General features: G+C 44.7%; 1 protein-coding gene across 3 annotated transcripts in view; it reads right to left on the bottom strand.

Moving 5' to 3' along the window:
• Window positions 1-19,218, bottom strand: part of LOC143280867 (2-(trimethylamino)ethylphosphonate dioxygenase-like) — a 50,330-nt gene that overhangs the window by 17,256 nt on the left and 13,856 nt on the right. For all 3 annotated transcript variants that reach the window (XM_076585598.1, XM_076585596.1, XM_076585595.1), the window contains exons 7-12: window positions 18,806-18,864; window positions 13,360-13,435; window positions 11,525-11,572; window positions 9,215-9,339; window positions 7,918-8,058; window positions 5,453-5,513 (exon numbers count right to left, since the gene is read on the bottom strand). In XM_076585598.1, coding sequence (XP_076441713.1) covers window positions 5,453-5,513; window positions 7,918-8,058; window positions 9,215-9,339; window positions 11,525-11,572; window positions 13,360-13,435; window positions 18,806-18,864 — 510 coding nt within the window. The remainder of the gene's footprint in view (window positions 1-5,452; window positions 5,514-7,917; window positions 8,059-9,214; window positions 9,340-11,524; window positions 11,573-13,359; window positions 13,436-18,805; window positions 18,865-19,218) is intronic.

The following is a 19,218-nucleotide window of genomic DNA, read 5'->3' as shown; positions in this document are numbered from 1 at the left end:
TACAGTTGGACCTAGTTCCTCTCATCACACCTAACATACAGCTGGACCTAGTTCCTCCCATCACACCTATCTAACATACAGCTGGACCTAGTTCCTCCCATCACAACGATCTAACATACAGATGGACCTAGTTCTTCTCATCACACCTGTCTAACATACAGCTGGACCTAGTTCCTCTCATCACACCTGTCTAACATACAGCTGGACCTAGTTCCTCCCGTCACAACGATCTAACATACAGCTGGACCTAGCTCCTCTCATCACACCTGTGTAACATACAGTTGGACCTAGTTCCTCCCATCACACCTGTCTAACATACAGTTGGACCTAGTTCCTCCCATCACACCTATCTAACATACAGTTGGACCTAGTTCCTCCCATCACAACGATCGAACATACAGATGGACCTAGTTCTTCTCATCACACCTGTCTAACATACAGCTGGACCTAGTTCCTCTCATCACACCTGTCTAACATACAGCTGGACCTAGTTCCTCCCGTCACAACGATCTAACATACAGCTGGACCTAGCTCCTCTCATCACACCTGTGTAACATACAGCTGGACCTAGTTCCTCCCATCACACCTGTCTAACATACAGCTGGACCTAGTTCCTCCCAGCACACCTATCTAACATACAGTTGGACCTAGTTCCTCTCATCACACCTGTCTAACATACAGCTGGACCTAGTTCCTCCCAACACACCTATCTAACATACAGCTGGACCTAGTTCCTCTCATCACACCTGTCTAACATACAGCTGGACCTAGTTCCTCCCATCACACCGATCTAACATACAGTTGGACCTAGTTCCTCTCATCACACCTGTCTAACATACAGCTGGACCTAGTTCTTCTCATCACACCTGTCTAACATACAGCTGGACCTAGTTCCTCTCATCACACCTGTCTAACATACAGCTGGACCTAGTTCCTCCCATCACACTGGTCTAACATACAGCTGGACCTAGTTCTTCTCATCACACCTGTCTAACATACAGCTGGACGTAGTTCCTCTCATCACACCTGTCTAACATACAGCTGGACCTAGTTCTTCTCATCACACCTGTCTAACATACAGCTGGACCTAGTTCCTCCCATCACACCTGTCTAACATACAGCTGGACCTAGTTCCTCCCATCACACTGGTCTAACATACAGCTGGACCTAGTTCCTCCCATCACACTGGTCTAACATACAGCTGGACCTAGTTCCTCCCATCACACCTGTCTAACATACAGCTGGACCTAGTTCTTCTCATCACACCTGTCTAACATACAGATGGACGTAGTTCCTCTCATCACACCTGTCTAACATACAGCTGGACCTAGTTCTTCTCATCACACCTGTCTAACATACAGCTGGACCTAGTTCCTCCCATCACACCTGTCTAACATACACCTGGACCTAGTTCCTCTCATCACCTCGATCTAACATACAGCTGGACCTAGTTCCTCCCATCACACCTGTCTTACATACAGCTGGACCTAGTTCCTCTCATCACACCTGTCTAACATACAGCTGGACCTAGTTCCTCCCAGCACACCTATCTAACATACAGTTGGACCTAGTTCCTCTCATCACACCTGTCTAACATACAGCTGGACCTAGTTCCTCCCAACACACCTATCTAACATACAGCTGGACCTAGTTCCTCTCATCACACCTGTCTAACATACAGCTGGACCTAGTTCCTCCCATCACACCGATCTAACATACAGTTGGACCTAGTTCCTCCCATCACACCTGTCTAACATACAGCTGGACCTAGTTCCTCCCATCACACCTGTCTAACATACAGCTGGACCTAGTTCTTCTCATCACACCTGTCTAACATACAGCTGGACATAGTTCCTCTCATCACACCTGTCTAACATACAGCTGGACCTAGTTCCTCCCAACACACCTATCTAACATACAGCTGGACCTAGTTCCTCTCATCACACCTGTCTAACATACAGCTGGACCTAGTTCCTCCCATCACACCGATCTAACATACAGTTGGACCTAGTTCCTCCCATCACACCTGTCTAACATACAGCTGGACCTAGTTCCTCCCATCACACCTGTCTAACATACAGCTGGACCTAGTTCTTCTCATCACACCTGTCTAACATACAGCTGGAACTAGTTCCTCTCATCACACCTGTCTAACATACAGATGGACCTAGTTCTTCTCGTCACACCTGTCTAACATACAGCTGGACCTAGTTCCTCTCATCACACCTAACATACAGCTGGACCTAGTTCCTCTCATCACACCTGTCTAACATACAGCTGGACCTAGTTCCTCCCATCACAACGATCTAACATACAGCTGGACCTAGTTCCTCTCATCACACCTGTCTAACATACAGCTGGACCTAGTTCCTCCCATCACACCGATCTAACATACAGTTGGACCTAGTTCCTCCCATCACACCTGTCTAACATACAGCTGGACCTAGTTCCTCTCATCACATCGATCTAACATACAGCTGGACCTAGTTCCTCCCATCACACCTGTCTTACATACAGCTGGACCTAGTTCCTCTCATCACACCTGTCTAACATACAGCTGGACCTAGTTCCTCTCATCACACCTGTCTAACATACAGCTGGACCTAGTTCCTCTCATCACACCTGTCTGACATACAGCTGGACCTAGTTCTTCTCATCACACCTGTCTAACATACAGATGGACGTAGTTCCTCTCATCACACCTGTCTAACATACAGCTGGACCTAGTTCTTCTCATCACACCTGTCTAACATACAGCTGGACCTAGTTCCTCCCATCACACCTGTCTAACATACAGCTGGACCTAGTTCCTCTCATCACATCGATCTAACATACAGCTGGACCTAGTTCCTCCCATCACACCTGTCTGACATACAGCTGGACCTAGTTCTTCTCCTCACACCTGTCTAACATACAGATGGACGTAGTTCCTCTCATCACACCTGTCTAACATACAGCTGGACCTAGTTCTTCTCATCACACCTGTCTAACATACAGCTGGACCTAGTTCCTCCCATCACACCTGTCTAACATACAGCTGGACCTAGTTCCTCTCATCACATCGATCTAACATACAGCTGGACCTAGTTCCTCCCATCACACCTGTCTTACATACAGCTGGACCTAGTTCCTCTCATCACACCTGTCTAACATACAGCTGGACCTAGTTCCTCTCATCACACCTGTCTAACATACAGCTGGACCTAGTTCCTCCCAGTACACCTATCTAACATACAGTTGGACCTAGTTCCTCTCATCACACCTGTCTAACATACAGCTGGACGTAGTTCCTCCCAACACACCTAACATACAGCTGGACCTAGTTCCTCTCATCACACCTATCTAACATACAGCTGGACCTAGTTCCTCCCATCACACCGATCTAACATACAGTTGGACCTAGTTCCTCCCATCACACCTGTCTAACATACATCTGGACCTAGTTCCTCCCATCACACTGGTCTAACATACAGCTGGACCTAGTTCTTCTCATCACACCTGTCTGACATACAGGTGGACCTAGTTCTTCTCATCACACCTGTCTAACATACAGCTGGACCTAGTTCTTCTCATCACACCTGTCTAACATACAGCTGGACCTAGTTCCTCCCATCACACCTGTCTAACATACAGCTGGACCTAGTTCCTCTCATCACACCTGTCTAACATACAGCTGGACCTAGTTCCTCCCAACACACCTATCTAACATACAGCTGGACATAGTTCCTCTCATCACACCTGTCTAACATACAGCTGGACCTAGTTCCTCCCATCACACCGATCTAACATACAGTTGGACCTAGTTCCTCCCATCACACCTGTCTAACATACAGCTGGACCTAGTTCCTCCCATCACACCTGTCTAACATACAGCTGGACCTAGTTCTTCTCATCACACCTGTCTAACATACAGCTGGACATAGTTCCTCTCATCACACCTGTCTAACATACAGCTGGACCTAGTTCTTCTCATCACACCTGTCTAACATACAGCTGGACCTAGTTCCTCCCATCACACCTGTCTAACATACAGCTGGACCTAGTTCCTCTCATCACACCTGTCTAACATACAGCTGGACCTAATTCCTCTCATCACACCTAACATACACCTGGACCTAGTTCCTCCCATCACACCTGTCTAACATACACCTGGACCTAGTTCTTCTCATCACACCTGTCTAACATACAGCTGGACCTAGTTCCTCTCATCACACCTGTCTAACATACAACTGGACCTAGCTCCTCCCATTACACCGGTCTACAAAGTTGTCATTCTCCTAGTCTGTTTTGTATCGTCGTCTTCGACTGACATAAGTTTACAGTTGAGCCAACAGCAAAGTCAGAGCTGTCTCATCAATGGTTTATCCGTGGCATCGTTTGTGAAGGACTATGACTCTGAAACAGGAGGCAAAATCGCACTGGCTCTTAGTGCTGCAGCCTTGGGGGTGGGGGGGCTGGGGGAGGAGGGGCGGCGCTGTGGAGGGGAAGGGGCTAGTTGACCTTTGGGAACCATCCCATCGCTGACTGTCCTAAAACCCTCTTGGCCGAGAGAGTGGGGATATAACTTGGGCAAGACACTCTCCGCTGTAATCAAATTCCAGCCCAGATAGTCGGGACGATAGTTCCCTTCTTTGCTGTTCTGATGGTCATTGTCGGACACGACTGACTGTCATACGTCGACCGTGGTTGGTCCTGTCACTGCAGTGTCGTCAGACTACTTGTCCTGTAAGGTAGCTGTGTACATACAGAAAATGCAGAAAATAACAATGGAGACAACACACAGCCCTGCAGTGCTCCGGTATTTCTGGTATAAAAAAAACAAAGACATCAGAGGTATCGAGTCACGTCTGATGTATATACTGTGTTGACGGTTTGTGAGAACATCCAAAACACATAGAATAACAGATGGGGCCCGTGCAACAGCTTGTCTGCAATGACATGTGGCTGATAAGTGATATAAGCTGAAACTGAGTTATAAAACATCAAACGAATTGACGTTATTCCTTTCTTTTTGCGCTATATTATATTAAATATGCACGTGCGCACGCAAACACACAGAACTGTGGAGAACACAAGCTGCAATACAGCACGATAAAACGAGAGAGAGAGGGAGAGAAACAGAGAGGGCAGAGACAGAGAGTGGACAGAGAGGAAAAGAGGCATTGAGAGACAGACAGACAGTCAGACAGAAGGACTGAAAGTGAGAGACAGACTGACGGACAGAAAGAGAGAGAGACCGAGACAGACAAAAAGAAAGACGAATTCATCTGCCTGCTAGCCTTCCCCCATCCCCTGCATCCCACCCACCCACTCAAAACCCCCGCCCCCTCCTCACACACCCCTCCCACCCCCCTCCCATAATCCTCCCCCCACGAACAAACAGACGAAGAAGAAGAAGGAGGAAGAGGAGGAGGCAAGACACTGTCCACTGCCATCAGAACGTTTCACTTACGTCGTTGTACTTGTTCAACTTAAACATGGGTCTACGGTAGGTCATGTGTACCGGCCAGTCCCTGTAAACACAACGACATCAAGAACAATTCCCCCTTTTTTTGCACTTCACAACTTCCGTCACAGTCATTCAATTACGACTTTTAAGGAAAATAAAATCCTTTTTGAAGCAGGCAGTCTCTACATAAGCCCAACGAATGTAGTCTAGTCCATAAATCATTTGTATACTATTCTATTATCTCTCTTTTCTTGTACATATGGAATATGACGTGCATATCTTTATCTGAGTGCACTTTTCATGATTTATTTGTTTTCATTTTTTGTGTGTTTTTCTTTTAGCCCATGGGGCTAGGTGTAAAGGAAAAGCAATAACGCTTATTCCACTAACATTTCGAAATGAAATTCGTTTAGTTTCGTCTCACTTTGGGCTGAATTCAACCACCAGACCCAGAAACCAACCAAACAAAAAAAGACAAAAAAAAAACAAAAACAAAAAAACAACAACAACAACAAAACAACAACAACAGAAAACAACAGAAACAAAACAAAACAACAACAACAACAAAACAAACAAACAAACAAAAAACCCAACCAACCAGCTACTACAAAACAAAAAGATGATGAATGATAAAAACAACATGAGATTAAGTTAAACTACTACACAGTACTACAAGTTAAACAGCTTTGATGGGGAAAAATAATTTACCGACAGTCAGTCGACGAAGCGCTATTGTTATGGCTCTTAGATATTATTCTTGATGTTCCAGAGTATCTCTTGCAAGTCTTATTCTGCGTTGATTCAAAATAAGCACTATACGCTTTAACTCTCTCCATACGAACGGCGAAAGAGACAACGTTAACAGCGTTTCACCCCAATTACCACCATCAAAATATTGCAAGCGGAAGGCTCTTATACTCAAGAGGTGAATGTTGACAAAGAATACCACAATTCTGACGACGGAAGCTAAAGGTTGGGTCATTCAGACACCCACTGGACATCCTAGGGGTCTGTGTAGAGGAGAAGAGAGGACTGGCCGTACTGAGTGAGTTAATGATTATATTCTTGATCTTCCCGTGTATTTGCGTTGATTCAAACTCAGTTTTATTCGCCTTAGATTCCTCAGACTAGAAGAGCAAATCCAAGATAATTACAGAAACTAATCGTATTATGTATCTAATCTCAAGAGGAACGCACATTACTTTTTTTTTCGGGTCCCTTCACATCGTGAGTATTCTCTACAAGCTGACAGGGCTGCAAGAAAAAAAAAGAAAAAAAAAGATGCAAGGCATGAACAGAGAACCACAAAACTGTGCGCTCCCTTCCAAATAAAAGAAGGAGGCTATCATTTACTGGAGCAAGCATCAAGGAATGAATTGCATCAGCAAAAAAATGGCAACAGCTTCAAACGGTACTCATAATCATGATTCCGATTTGGAAACTATTTATTAAACAATATTTTAATAATAATAATAATAATAATAATAATAATGGTATTTATATAGCGCTGGATCTTGTGCAGAGACAAATCAAAGCGCTTTCGCACCAGTCATTTACACGCATGCATAACTCTAATACTGTAGAAACTAAAGACAAGGAAGGGCAGGCAAGGGAGGCTATTTTGGGAAGAGGTGGGTTTTAAGGCCAGACTTGAAAGAGCTGAGTGTGGAGACTTGACGAAGCGAAAAAGGAAGTTCATTCCAATCGCAAGGTCCAGAAACAGAGACAGAACGGCGGCCAACAGTCGAGTGTTTGAATCTGGGTATGCGTAAACAGAGTGGATCCGAGGCCGATCGTAGTGAGCGAGATGGAGTGTAGAGGTGAAGGCAGCCGCAGAGATAGGAAGGGGAAGTTTTGTGAATGCATCTATAACATAGAGTGCTGATCTTGTACTTTATTCGGTGTGAGACAGGGAGCCAGTGGAGATGTTGCAAAAGAGGAGTGATGTGCTCAGATCTTTTCTTTCTGAGGACGAGTCGGGCAGTAGAGTTTTGTATGCGCTGAAGGGACTGAAGACAAAAACAGGTTCAAGTGTTACCATACAGGATAAAAACCGAACGTTTTTAGTACGTGAATTCAGGGGAGACATTAAATGTTTATGCGAAAAGCCAAACAGGACTACTTGAATGCTAATGTGTTTTTTTTTCTATTGTATGGTCTGATACTGCAGAAGGATTGCTGTGCAGTTCTGTTGGACACGTGTTTTAACTGTCTGATGTTGGGTTGAGTTGGGTTTTTTTCTTCTTTCTTTCTTTTTCTTAATTTTCATATGATTCTGAAAACTCGTAACACAAAATAACGAACACACACACACACACACACATACACGTACACACAATCTCAAGCACACACACGCAAACATTCCTAAACACACACACACATACACACACACGCCAACACCCACACCCACACCCCTCCCCACACACAAACCCACCCCACCCCACCTACACCCCCATCCTTACACACACCTTTTGTAATGGATGATTTCATATGGGAGGGGCGCCTCAGCCAGCAGGTGGAAGTCCTCAGGGTGCTTCTCTCGAAATGTCTCCGCCACGTGGAACAGGTCCACGAACGTGCTGTCTCCGCCCTTGACCTCGTCGTCGAATCTGTGTAAAACAATAATCATGGATCATTATTTAGTTATATTTGTCTCAGTGTTCAATTAAAAAATCTCCGGGTAGGTCTATCTATACCCAACAAAGACCACAGTCACGAACAACTAGACCGTAAGGGAGGAAGATGAAGAGGAGGAAGAGGAGGAGGGGGAAGAGGAAGAGGAGAAGAGGGGGAGGGGGAAGAGGAGGAGGAGGAGGGGGAAGAGGAAGAGGAGGAAAAGGGGGAAGAGGAAGAGGAGGAAGAAGGGGAAGAGGAGCGGGAGGGGGAAGAGCGGGAGGGGGAAGAGGAGGGGGAAGAGGAAGAAGAGGAGGAGGGGGGGGAAGAGGAGGGGGAAGAGGAAGAAGAGGAGGAGGAGGGGGAGGAGGAGCGGGAGGGGGAAGAGCGGGAGGGGGAAGAGGAGGGGGAAGAGGAAGAAGAGGAGGAGGGGGGGAAGAGGAGCGGGAGGGGGAAGAGCGGGAGGGGGAAGAGGAGGGGGAAGAGGAAGAAGAGGAGGAGGGGGGGGAAGAGGAGGGGGAAGAGGAAGAAGAGGAGGAGGAGGGGGAGGAGGAAAAGGGGGAAGAGGAGCGGGAGGAGGAAGAAGGGGAGGAGGGAGGAGGAGAGGGAAGAGGAGGAAGAGGGGGGAAGAGGAGGAGGGGGAAGAGGAGGAAAGGGATGAGGGGGAAGAGGAGGAAGAGGGGGAGGGGGAAGAGGAGGAAGAGGGGAGGAGGAGGAGGAGAAGGGGGAAGAGGAGGAAGGGGAAGAGGGGAAAGAGGAGAAAGAGGAGGAGGAGGACGAGGAGGGGGAAAGAGGAGAAAGAGGAGGAGGAAGAGGAGGAAGAGGAGGAGGGGGAAGAGGAGGAAGAGGAGGAGAAGGAAGAGGAGGAAGAGGGGGAAGAGGAGCGGGAGGAGGAAGAAGGGGAGGAGAAAGAGGAGGGGAAGAGGAGGAAGAGGAGGAGGAAGAACAGGAGGAAGAAGAGGTGTAGCAGGTAGAGGAGGAGGGGGAAGAAGAAGAAGAGAAGAAGGAGGAACAGGGGGACGAAGAAGAAGAGGAGGCGCAGACCAAAAAAAAAAAAAAATAAAAAAAAAGGAAGAAGAAGAGGAAAGGACCGAGGGACGAGAGGGAGGAGGAAGAATGGCCCGAGGCCCCTGAGGTAGCTAGGGGACGTACCTGATGCAGTGGAAGAACTGAAGACCGGGAGGCGACTCGTACACTGGCTGATCCATGTGCAACTTCAGCTCACCCGATGCGAACGCCGCGTTGATCGGCTGGGGCTCCACCTTGACGGCAAAAATCTGGAGGAAAATCAAACTCTCAGTTTCAGTTTCAGTTTCTCAAGGAGGCGTCACTGCGATCGTACAAATCCATATACGCTACACCACATCTGCCAGCTAGGAGGATGTCTGACCAGCAGCCATAACCCAACGCACTTGAGTGCATGAACATAATATTGGCGTACCTATCAGAATGGTTTCTTCTACATACTATTTGCCAGAGAACAATACTCTCGTTGCCATGGGTTCTTTTTCAGAGCGCTAAGTGCGTGCTGCACACGGGACCTCGGTTCATACTCTCACTCATCCGAACGACTAGACTAGACAGCTGAGCTCGGTTTTCCCAGTCAGACTTGGGCGAGGAAAAGGGTGAGAGCGGGATTCGAACCCAGACGGACCCTCACGGACTCTGTATTGGCAGACGAGCGTTTTAACTCTCTCCATACGAACGGCGAAAGAGACGGCGTTAACAGCATTTCATCCCAATTACCATCATCAAAATATTGCAAGCGGAACGCTCTTATACTGAAGAGGTGAATGTTGACAAAGAATACCACAGTTCTGACGACGGAAGCTAATGGTTGGGTCATTCAGACACCCACTGGACATCCTAGGGGTCTGTGCAGAGGAGAAGAGAGGACTGGCCGTACTGAGTGAGTTAATTAACCATTTTGCCACCTTCCTTCCTGGAAAACCAAAGCCACTTGTTAGTGTCGGTGGAGGGGTGGGGGTGGGGGTCGGGGGTAGGGGAGGAGCGGGTGCGTGTGTGTGTGGGGGGGGGGGGGAGGGGTGCAGGGGGGGGGGAACAACATAAGAAATTACGACAGAATAACAGGTCCGATTTTTGCCTATTCCTGTTTCGACCGCACTTTGATCGTGCTGCCACTATCACCCTCCTCGAGGGTTTTTGAAGAGCTGCACGATTGAACCTGCTGTTTTGCTTCACACAGACTTTCTGTTTAAATTCATTACTTTCTAGCTCGTCTTTCAATAGCTGAGCTTTTTTTTCCTCCCTTCATTCCACACAAATCTGTTTTCACTAAAGCACACCCCGTCTTCAGTTCCTGATCTTCTACTAAAACATTGATCATTCTCCGATTTAAGTATTACAACAGGCACGTGCCACATTGATCATTCTCCTGTTTTGGTATTACAACAGGCACGTGGCACACTGATCATTCTCCTGTTTCAGTATTACAACAGGCACGTGCCACATTGATCATTCTCCTGTTTCAGTATTACAACAGGCAAGTGCCACCTTGATCATTCTCATATTTTAGAATACAAAACAATCATCAATCTGCAGGTCACAACGCTTACATACATTTTTTTCTGAAACAAGAAAATAAGCGATGACACTATTTCCATTTGTCGTGACACAAAAGTAAAATTCCCACTAGTGTCATAATCAACAAATCAAACAGCAACTTGACGGGCGCAACAGCCGAGTGGTTAAAGCGCTGGACTGTCAATCTGAGGGTCCCGGGTTTGAATCACGGTGACGGCGCCTGGTGGGTAAAGGGTGGAGATTTTTTACGATCTCCCAAGTCAACATATGTGCAGACCTGCTAGTGCCTGAACCCCATTCGTGTGTATACGCAAGCAGAAGATCAAATACGCACGTTAAAGATCCTGTAATCCATGTCAGCGTTCGGTGGGTTATGGAAACAAGAACATACCCAGCATGCACACCCCCGAAGTATGGCTGCCTACATGGCGGGGTAAAAACGGTCATACACGTAAAAGCCCACTCGTGTGCATACGAGTGAACGCAGAAGAAGAAGAAACACCAACGCAAAGATCCAACAAAGATTTTCCAAACTTATCAAGGGAGTCCATGAGAGACATGTACACATGCAGACAAACAAAGAGACAGACAGACAGACAGACATGCACACACTCATAGCCACAGGTGATTAGACATGCACGCATAAGAAACTCATAAAACACTTTCAAAATACTACACACACACACACACACACACACAAACACACGCACACACACAAACATACACACACACAAATAAAAACGTCTGTGTAAGATCAAAGTAGTCGACCAATATCTTGGCCTATGTTTTATGTAAGTTAATGTATGTATATGTCTTGTGTATCTATTATCTCTGTGTGTGTGTGTGTGTGTGTGTGTGTGTGTGTGTGTGTGTGTGTGAGTGTGAGGTAGGTATATTGTAAGGCCATACCATACTGACCTCCCCATAAACGGTGTGTTGAAGGTAGCCGGCAATCCTCTGACACACCTGCAACAGTTTGCGCATAGTGTGCTTCGCGTTTTGCGTCATGTCAAAGCGTTCGTACTCTACCTGGACCTGTGCTGTCGTTTGTTGTTTTATATGTATATATTAGTTACATCATGTATCTAGGTATAATTATGTCTTTTCTCCGTCTCTCTGTCTCTCTCTCTCTCTATGCGTGCGTGCGTACGTGTGTGTGTATGTGTGTGTGTGTGTGTGAGAGAGAGAGAGACAGAGACCGAGAGAGTATGAGTCAGAGCATGTATATATATATATGTATGTATGTATATATATATATATATATATATATATATATATACAGGGTTCGTCATTAACATTTTTTCACATGAGCGCCTGCGCTCTAGTTTCAGAATTTTGATGAGCGCAAACTGAAACTAAGAACGCACACTAAAAACAGAGCAACAAGTCTCAAACATAAATTCATTTTGATTTTGCACGGCCGCGAAATCGATCGTGTGCTCCACTTTTCTACTCTTCAAGTCTGAAGAGCGCTCTTTTGCATAGCCTCCCCTGATTCACTAGGCCTACTTCCGGTTGAACTCACAAAACGTAAACAGACGGCTTTCAAACTTCGGTAAATGCAAAACGATCGCGCTTTTGACTCTTGTTTGTGAAGGACAATGGAATAACAATTTAGATACAGTAGTGTATGCTCATGTCTTTTCAAAATCAAGAGCGCAAGCGCTCTGAGTCAAGGAATTTTCCAGAGCGCAATTTGTTTTTTCAGAGCGTTCCGCTCAGCGCTCCCGTTAGTGACGAACCCTGATATATATTGCAATGTATGTATGTATTTGTGTATTTGTGCATGCATATATGGCTATAAACTTATTTATCTATGTATTCATTTTCAGACAAAAACAAACCCACACACACTAACACAGACATACACATACACACACACACACACAGAAACACACACACACACACATAAATAAACACGTCTGTGTAAGGTCAAAGTAGTCGACCAATATCTTGGCCTATGTTTTATGTAAGTTAATGTATGTATATGTCTTGTGTATCTATTATCTGTGTGTGTGTGTGTGTGTGCGCGCGCGCGCGCGTGTGTGTGTGCATGAGAGAGAGAGAGAGTGTGTGTGTGGTGTGTCTATTTGAGTCAAAGTATGTATGTATGGGGGGTGCAGGGGGGGAGGCTGTGGGGTGTGGGGTGGGGTAGCGTAAAGAGTGCGTGTATATGTATGCATGCATGTATACACGTGTGTCTGTAACTATGTACACACTATTCACATACACACACACACACACACAAACACACAGAGACACAGAGACACAGACACACACACACTATGTGCAATATTAAGTCGGTCGTCCTTTCTCCCTTGACCTATTTCTTTTATATAAGTTGATTTATGTATCTGTTTATACGTCTAGTGCATCCATTATCTGTCAGAAAGAGAGAGAGGGAGAAACAGACAGACAGACAGACAGACAGAGACAGAGAGAGAGAGAGAGAGAGAGAGAGTCAGAGTTGCAAATGTATGCATGTATGTATGTATGTATGTATGTATGTATGCATGTCTATAAATCTATTTATCTATATATTCATTCACACACACACACACACGTGCGTGCACACTCACACTCACACACACACACACACGACAAAAACAACAAAATACTATTCAAAAAAACATATTCTTGCATGCACACACATCTGAACAAAAACACGCACTCGCATAGAGATACAAGTACACTTGTTATCTTTTTTTAATCTTTTTTTTTAAGTGTACAAATTGCAGTGTCATTGTGTTTACCTTTCTGAGTGTACCTTCCACACAGGGCAGGCCATCGACAATAGTGATTCCAGTTTCGTTCAGAGCTTTCATCCACCTGTTGTCATCATCATCATCATCAACATCACCATCATCATCATCATCACCGTCTTGATCGTCATCATCACCATCATCATCACCATCATCATCATCGCTGTCGCTATTGTCGTCACCACCATCATCGCTATGGTCATCACAACAATCATCAAATTCATCACTCACACACACACACACACACGCACACACACACACAAACACACACACACACACGCACACACATTCACACACTCTCCATCTCGTGATCTCGTCACCCCCTTCCCACACCAGCGCCAGTGAACGCGTCCTCTCAACAGTCGATGGCTTTGCGACTTTTACATTTTCGTTTGTTGTTTAATTCTGCTTGATATTTCTTTTTCTTCTTCTTCGTTCGTGGGATGCAACTCCCTCGTTCACTCGGATGTACACGAGTGGGCTTTTACGTTCAAGGCCGTTTTTACCCCGCCATGTCGGCAGCCACACTCCGTTTTCGGGGATAACTGCTTGATGTTCAATTCCTTAAAAAAATCAGACGGATCTAGTTCAGAGGTATTGCCTCAAAGATAGAAGCCGAAAAACGGAACGGAAACAAAACAATAACGTCGACGACGACGAGAATGGCTAAAACAGCAATGAACCCAGCCAATGTGCCAACAATGAACCCAGCCAATGTGCCAACGATGAACCCAGCCAATGAACCAACAATGAACCCAGCCAATGTGCCAACAATGAACCCAGCCAATGTGCCAACAATGAACCCAGCCAATGAGCCAATGTGCCGACAATGAACCCAGCCAATGTGCCAACAATGAACCCAGCCAATGAGCCAACAATGAACCCAGCCAATGAGCCAACACTGAACCCAGCCAATGTGCCACACTGCAACTTAACCCCTTGACTGCTGTTCACGTGATTGTAGGACAGTCAGTCGTGTCCGACTATGACCATCAGAACAACGGAGGGGGCAACTGCTGTCCCAACTATATGGGTTAGAATTTAAATGATTGTGGTGGAGAGTGTCTTGCCCAAGTTACACTCCCACTATCTCGGCCAAGGGGTTTTTATGAAAGTCGGCGTTGGGATGGTTATAAAAGGCCAACAAGCCCCCAAGGCTGTAGTGCTAAGAGACAGTGCAATCTTGCCTCCTGGCTTGGGAGTCATAGTCCTTCACAAAAGAGTAAACTGTAAATGACTTCCCATTGCAATGGAGAAACCAGTGATCATACAGCTCTCACTTTGCTGTTGGCCCAACTGTGAGCTTACGTCAATCTGTGATATAGGTTAAGCGTTGGCATGGCAGGCCCAGCTGACGTGTATGCTCGACATTGAAAGCACCACGTCAACTAAAACTCAGACAAGAGTTACTCATCTGAGTTACTCTGGCACACACAGGCCAGACTGTCCGTTTCCTTTCTTTGTCTGGACGTCTTCCCCGTGCGATTCCTCTACTTTTTGTTCAGCGAAATCAGCTCCACAACTTAACACTGTTTCCTCATTAAAAAAGTAGTAACTGCACTTTACTTTCACGCCACACCTACACGTGTATGGTTAAAATAGCCTCCCTTCCCTGCCTCTTCCTTATCTTCAGCTTCTTCAGTTTTAGAGTTATGCATGCGTGTGAATGACTGGTGCGAAAGCGCTTTAATTTGTCTATGCACAAGATTCAGCGCTATATAAATACCATTATTATATATTATCATTATTATTATTAGTGAGGCTGGTGAAGTTTGTAGGCACACGTTGCTGTTGTTAACAGCTAGCTGTGTTTCTGGTTTGAGTGGTGCACCGATAAAAACGTTGAAAAGTTGTTCGGTTTTGTGTGTACACTCTTAGCTGTAGGAGACCGAACTCGTCTTAATGCAGTAAAAAGGGACCCAGTCACATTTGGCCCTGCTTCAGTTGCATTTCAAACATTAGCAAAACACCTAGGTGTACAATCAAACCTGGACTGTGAACGACCAATTCTCTTTCTTGTGTCGCTCATGTAACTTTCGTCTTCGTAGGCTAGCCTCAGTCAGACCCTACGTAACGGAGAAAAACATGGTTCAGTTGGTTTCCTCTTTTTCCTGTCCAGACTGGATTACTGCAATTCCACTCTTGCAGGTTTACCATCTTCTTCCATCCACAGATTACAGAAAACAATGCTGCACGACTTGTTCTCGCCAAAACGAAATCTGATCATGTTACACCTCTTCTGAATCGGTTGCACTGGCTTCTATTGAGTCCCGCATTCACTGTAAGTTAGCGACACTCGCCTTCAAACATTTTGACAAGTCTCTTCCACTGTATCTCTCCTCTGTACTGGAAACTTACACACCGCACAGAACATTAAGGCCCAGTTCCGAAAAGCTGCTTATAGTCCCCAAGGACTAATCTGTAATGCGCTGGAAATAGGTCTTTCAGAGCTCAGGTTCCCCAAGTGTGGAGTTCTCTACCTTCATCTCTTAGAAATTCCTCTGATCTACATTCTTTTAAGTCAGATCTGAAAACATACCTTTTCCGTAAGCAGTCTTGTTCTGGGCAAAACAGGTAAACCAAAGTATGTTGGTTAGCAAGTATCTTTGTACAAGAGTTTTTGTTATCCTTTTTAAATGCATTGTGCATTTTATGTAGTTTTGGTCTTAAATATGATGTCCCTTTTCTATCTGGTTATTTTTAATTCCCACATGTGTGTGTGTGTGTGTGTGTGTGTGTGTGTGTGTGTGTGTGTGAGTGAGTGTGCGTGCGTATGTGTAGAGAAAAATATATAAGTCAAATGCCTGATAACTACGTTATCACCTTCTTCAGATTTCGAAGTAGATATCATAAGCTGGAAATAGAAACAGGGAGACACAAAGGCATACCACGAGAGTTACGGCTTTGTAAGGTTTGTAACATGTCTGTGATTGGTGATGTTTCATTTTTATAATGGAATGTCCCAATTATGATCAGTTACGAAACAGATACGTTCCCAAAAATATATGTCTCCAAAATTGGTTTTTAATTTTTGTAATATGCTCAAAGGAGGCAAAAAAAGTCAATTTAGCTGTAAGTAAGATGATTAGATTTGCAAATGTTGCCTAGTTATACTTTTGGAGTTAAAAGACATTTGTGTTTTCTCAACTTTTATGTGACATTGTTGTGTATTTGGAAATGTTTGCCCTGGGCATGAAAAGATTATTTTGCAGTAATCCCCCATACTACAAAAGGAGTGAAAGGATAATTAAAACTTGAAACTTGTGTGAGGGTACGCTGTTCCTGTACGTGTGCGTAAGTTTGCAAACATGTTAGTATGTCCGAACAGAATTCTATGTTAGAAACATTTTAATGCCTATGCAATTCTGTTTTAAGTGCAGTTGATATTCAATGTTAGCGCGCGCATGTGTGTGTATGTGTATGTGTGTGTGTGTGTGTGTGTGTGTGTGTGTATGCGTGTGTCTGTGTGTGTGTACGTTTGTCTTTGTGTGTCTGTGTGTTCTATGAAATGCATTTTGTTTTGATCTGAGCCTTATTTACTAGATAGTTTTTATCATTGGATTCCTTTCTGAGGTGTGCTTTTGATGTATATGAACACATTGTATGTTTGAAGTGGGTTTTTTTTTTAAGGCATGTTATTAGTCGGCTGGATAATGTAAGGCGCTTTGAACAGCACTGGTGCTGCTTATCGCGCCATAGAAAAAATTTTATTATTATTATTAGCAATAAAAGAGTGCCTATTAATTAATAAACTACACTTGAAAAGCGATCCCCAGAAATGAAAGAGTTTGCACAAATGACTGTGAAACTGGACACAATTATGCTATCAATATTTTTTTGTTCAAGCATTGTTGAAACGCGAAAACACATGTTGCCATAATATACAATAAAAATATCCGAACTAATTGAAATATGTGGAGGTAGTAACATCACATCACCATCATGAACAGCCATGTGAAATGGTTTGAAGTTCATCACTTATCAAGAGTAATTCCGAGCTGGAGATGAAATAAAATCTTAGACGTCACCTGGTAGTTGAGCATTCGTTGCGTTGCATTTATGTGTTAATTTGATGATGGAGGCCTATGTATGATGTTTTTGTTGATTATGTTCGTGTTATCATTGTTGTATGTATGAAGGGAGTAATTGTTGAACCAGTACAGTATCAGTTTCAGTAGCTCAAGGAGGCGTCACTGCGTTCGGTCAAATCCATATACGCTACACCACATCTGCCAAGCAGATGCCTGACCAGCAGCGAAACGCAATGCGCCAAGTCAGGCCTTGAGAAAAATAAATAATAAATTAATTAAATAAAATAGATAAATAAAAAACAACAGATAAATACATAAAAAATACTACTACTACTACTACTACTATATTATAAGGCGCAGTATTGGACCTACGTATAATACATCTTTGAGATCTGGGAATCGAACCTGAGCGTCTGATGTGTGAGTGCGGGATTTTTTTCTGGTCTCTCAACGTAATATATGTGAAGATCCTCTACTTAGTTAAACCCTCTGGTGTGTGTGTATGTACAGGACCAAAATTGCACGTTAACTCATTCAGCCCTGCATCCGAGAGCTGCCCGAGTATCGAAACTTGTTTCATTAACTCTCTCCATACGAACAGCGAAAGAGACGACGTTAACAGCGTTTCACCCCAATTACTACCATCAAAATATTGCAAGCGGAAGGCTCTTATACTGAAGAGGTGAATGTTGACAAAGAATACCGCAGTTCTGACGACGGAAGCAAAAGGTTGGGTCATTGAGACACCCACTGGGACATCCGAGAGGTCTGTGTAGAGGAGAAGAGAGGACTGGCCGTACTGATTGAGTTAAAACGGCTTCAACGTTCCTACATGTGTATAAAACGCAAGCAAAAGGAACTCACTTTTACAGTGTTTCTGGCTGTATCCACACGAGTCAATCTGGAGTGAAGAAAAAAAGAAAAGAAAAAAAAGGGGTCGATTTCGGTGTAATTTCTAGGTTTTTCTGCACCAGTATGTCAAGGAAACCTGCCGAGGGTTGACTGGGTTAAGGTTCCCGTAATCCATGCAGCGCCTGGTGAGCTATGGAAACACGAACACACCGAGCATACATCTTTTTTTTTTTTTTTTTTCTCAAGGCCTGACTAAGCGCGTTGGGTTACGCTGCTGGTCGGGCATCTGCTTGGCAGATGTGGTGTAGCGTATATGGATTTGTCCAAACGCAGTGACGCCTCCTTGAGCTACTGAAACTGAAACTATTCCCCTCAGTACAGGGGTGTGACTGACCATATATACATACACACTTACATAAATACTCACACACACATTCAGAAACACAAACAGAAACATACCAAGTGCCACTTGTATGAACACATAAATACACACACACACACACACACACACACACACACATGCTTATTCTCCCATGAAAGTAAAACTTACTTACTTGTACACACCACGTCTGCTGCTCATCACGTCGTTGTAATGCAAGCGCGGAATCACGTTCTGTAAATAACACACACACACACACACACACACACAACTTCGGTATTTCTCTGCCTATAATTATAACTACTAAATGGAAGAACTTTATGTTGATTACACATTATATGTGGGACTGACATCTAACTTTCGTGCTGATCAATGAATTGTACAGCATCAGACTAAAAAGCAGCCATAGGTGATATGTCCAAACGAACACCACAGTACCCGCTCTCATTCTCTTTATCACGTGGAGTGATGGCCTAGAGGTAACGTGTCCGCCTAGGAAGTGAGAGAATCTGAGCGCGCTGGTTCGAATCACGGTTCAGCCGCCGATATTTTCTCCCCCTCCACTAGACCTTGAGTGGTGGTCTGGAC

The sequence above is a fragment of the Babylonia areolata genome, chromosome 4 (assembly GCF_041734735.1).
Source record: "Babylonia areolata isolate BAREFJ2019XMU chromosome 4, ASM4173473v1, whole genome shotgun sequence".
NCBI classification, from domain to species: Eukaryota; Metazoa; Mollusca; class Gastropoda; order Neogastropoda; family Buccinidae; genus Babylonia; species Babylonia areolata.
Note: the sequence above shows the minus strand (reverse complement) of the source record. Positions and strands in the feature narration are given on the sequence as shown.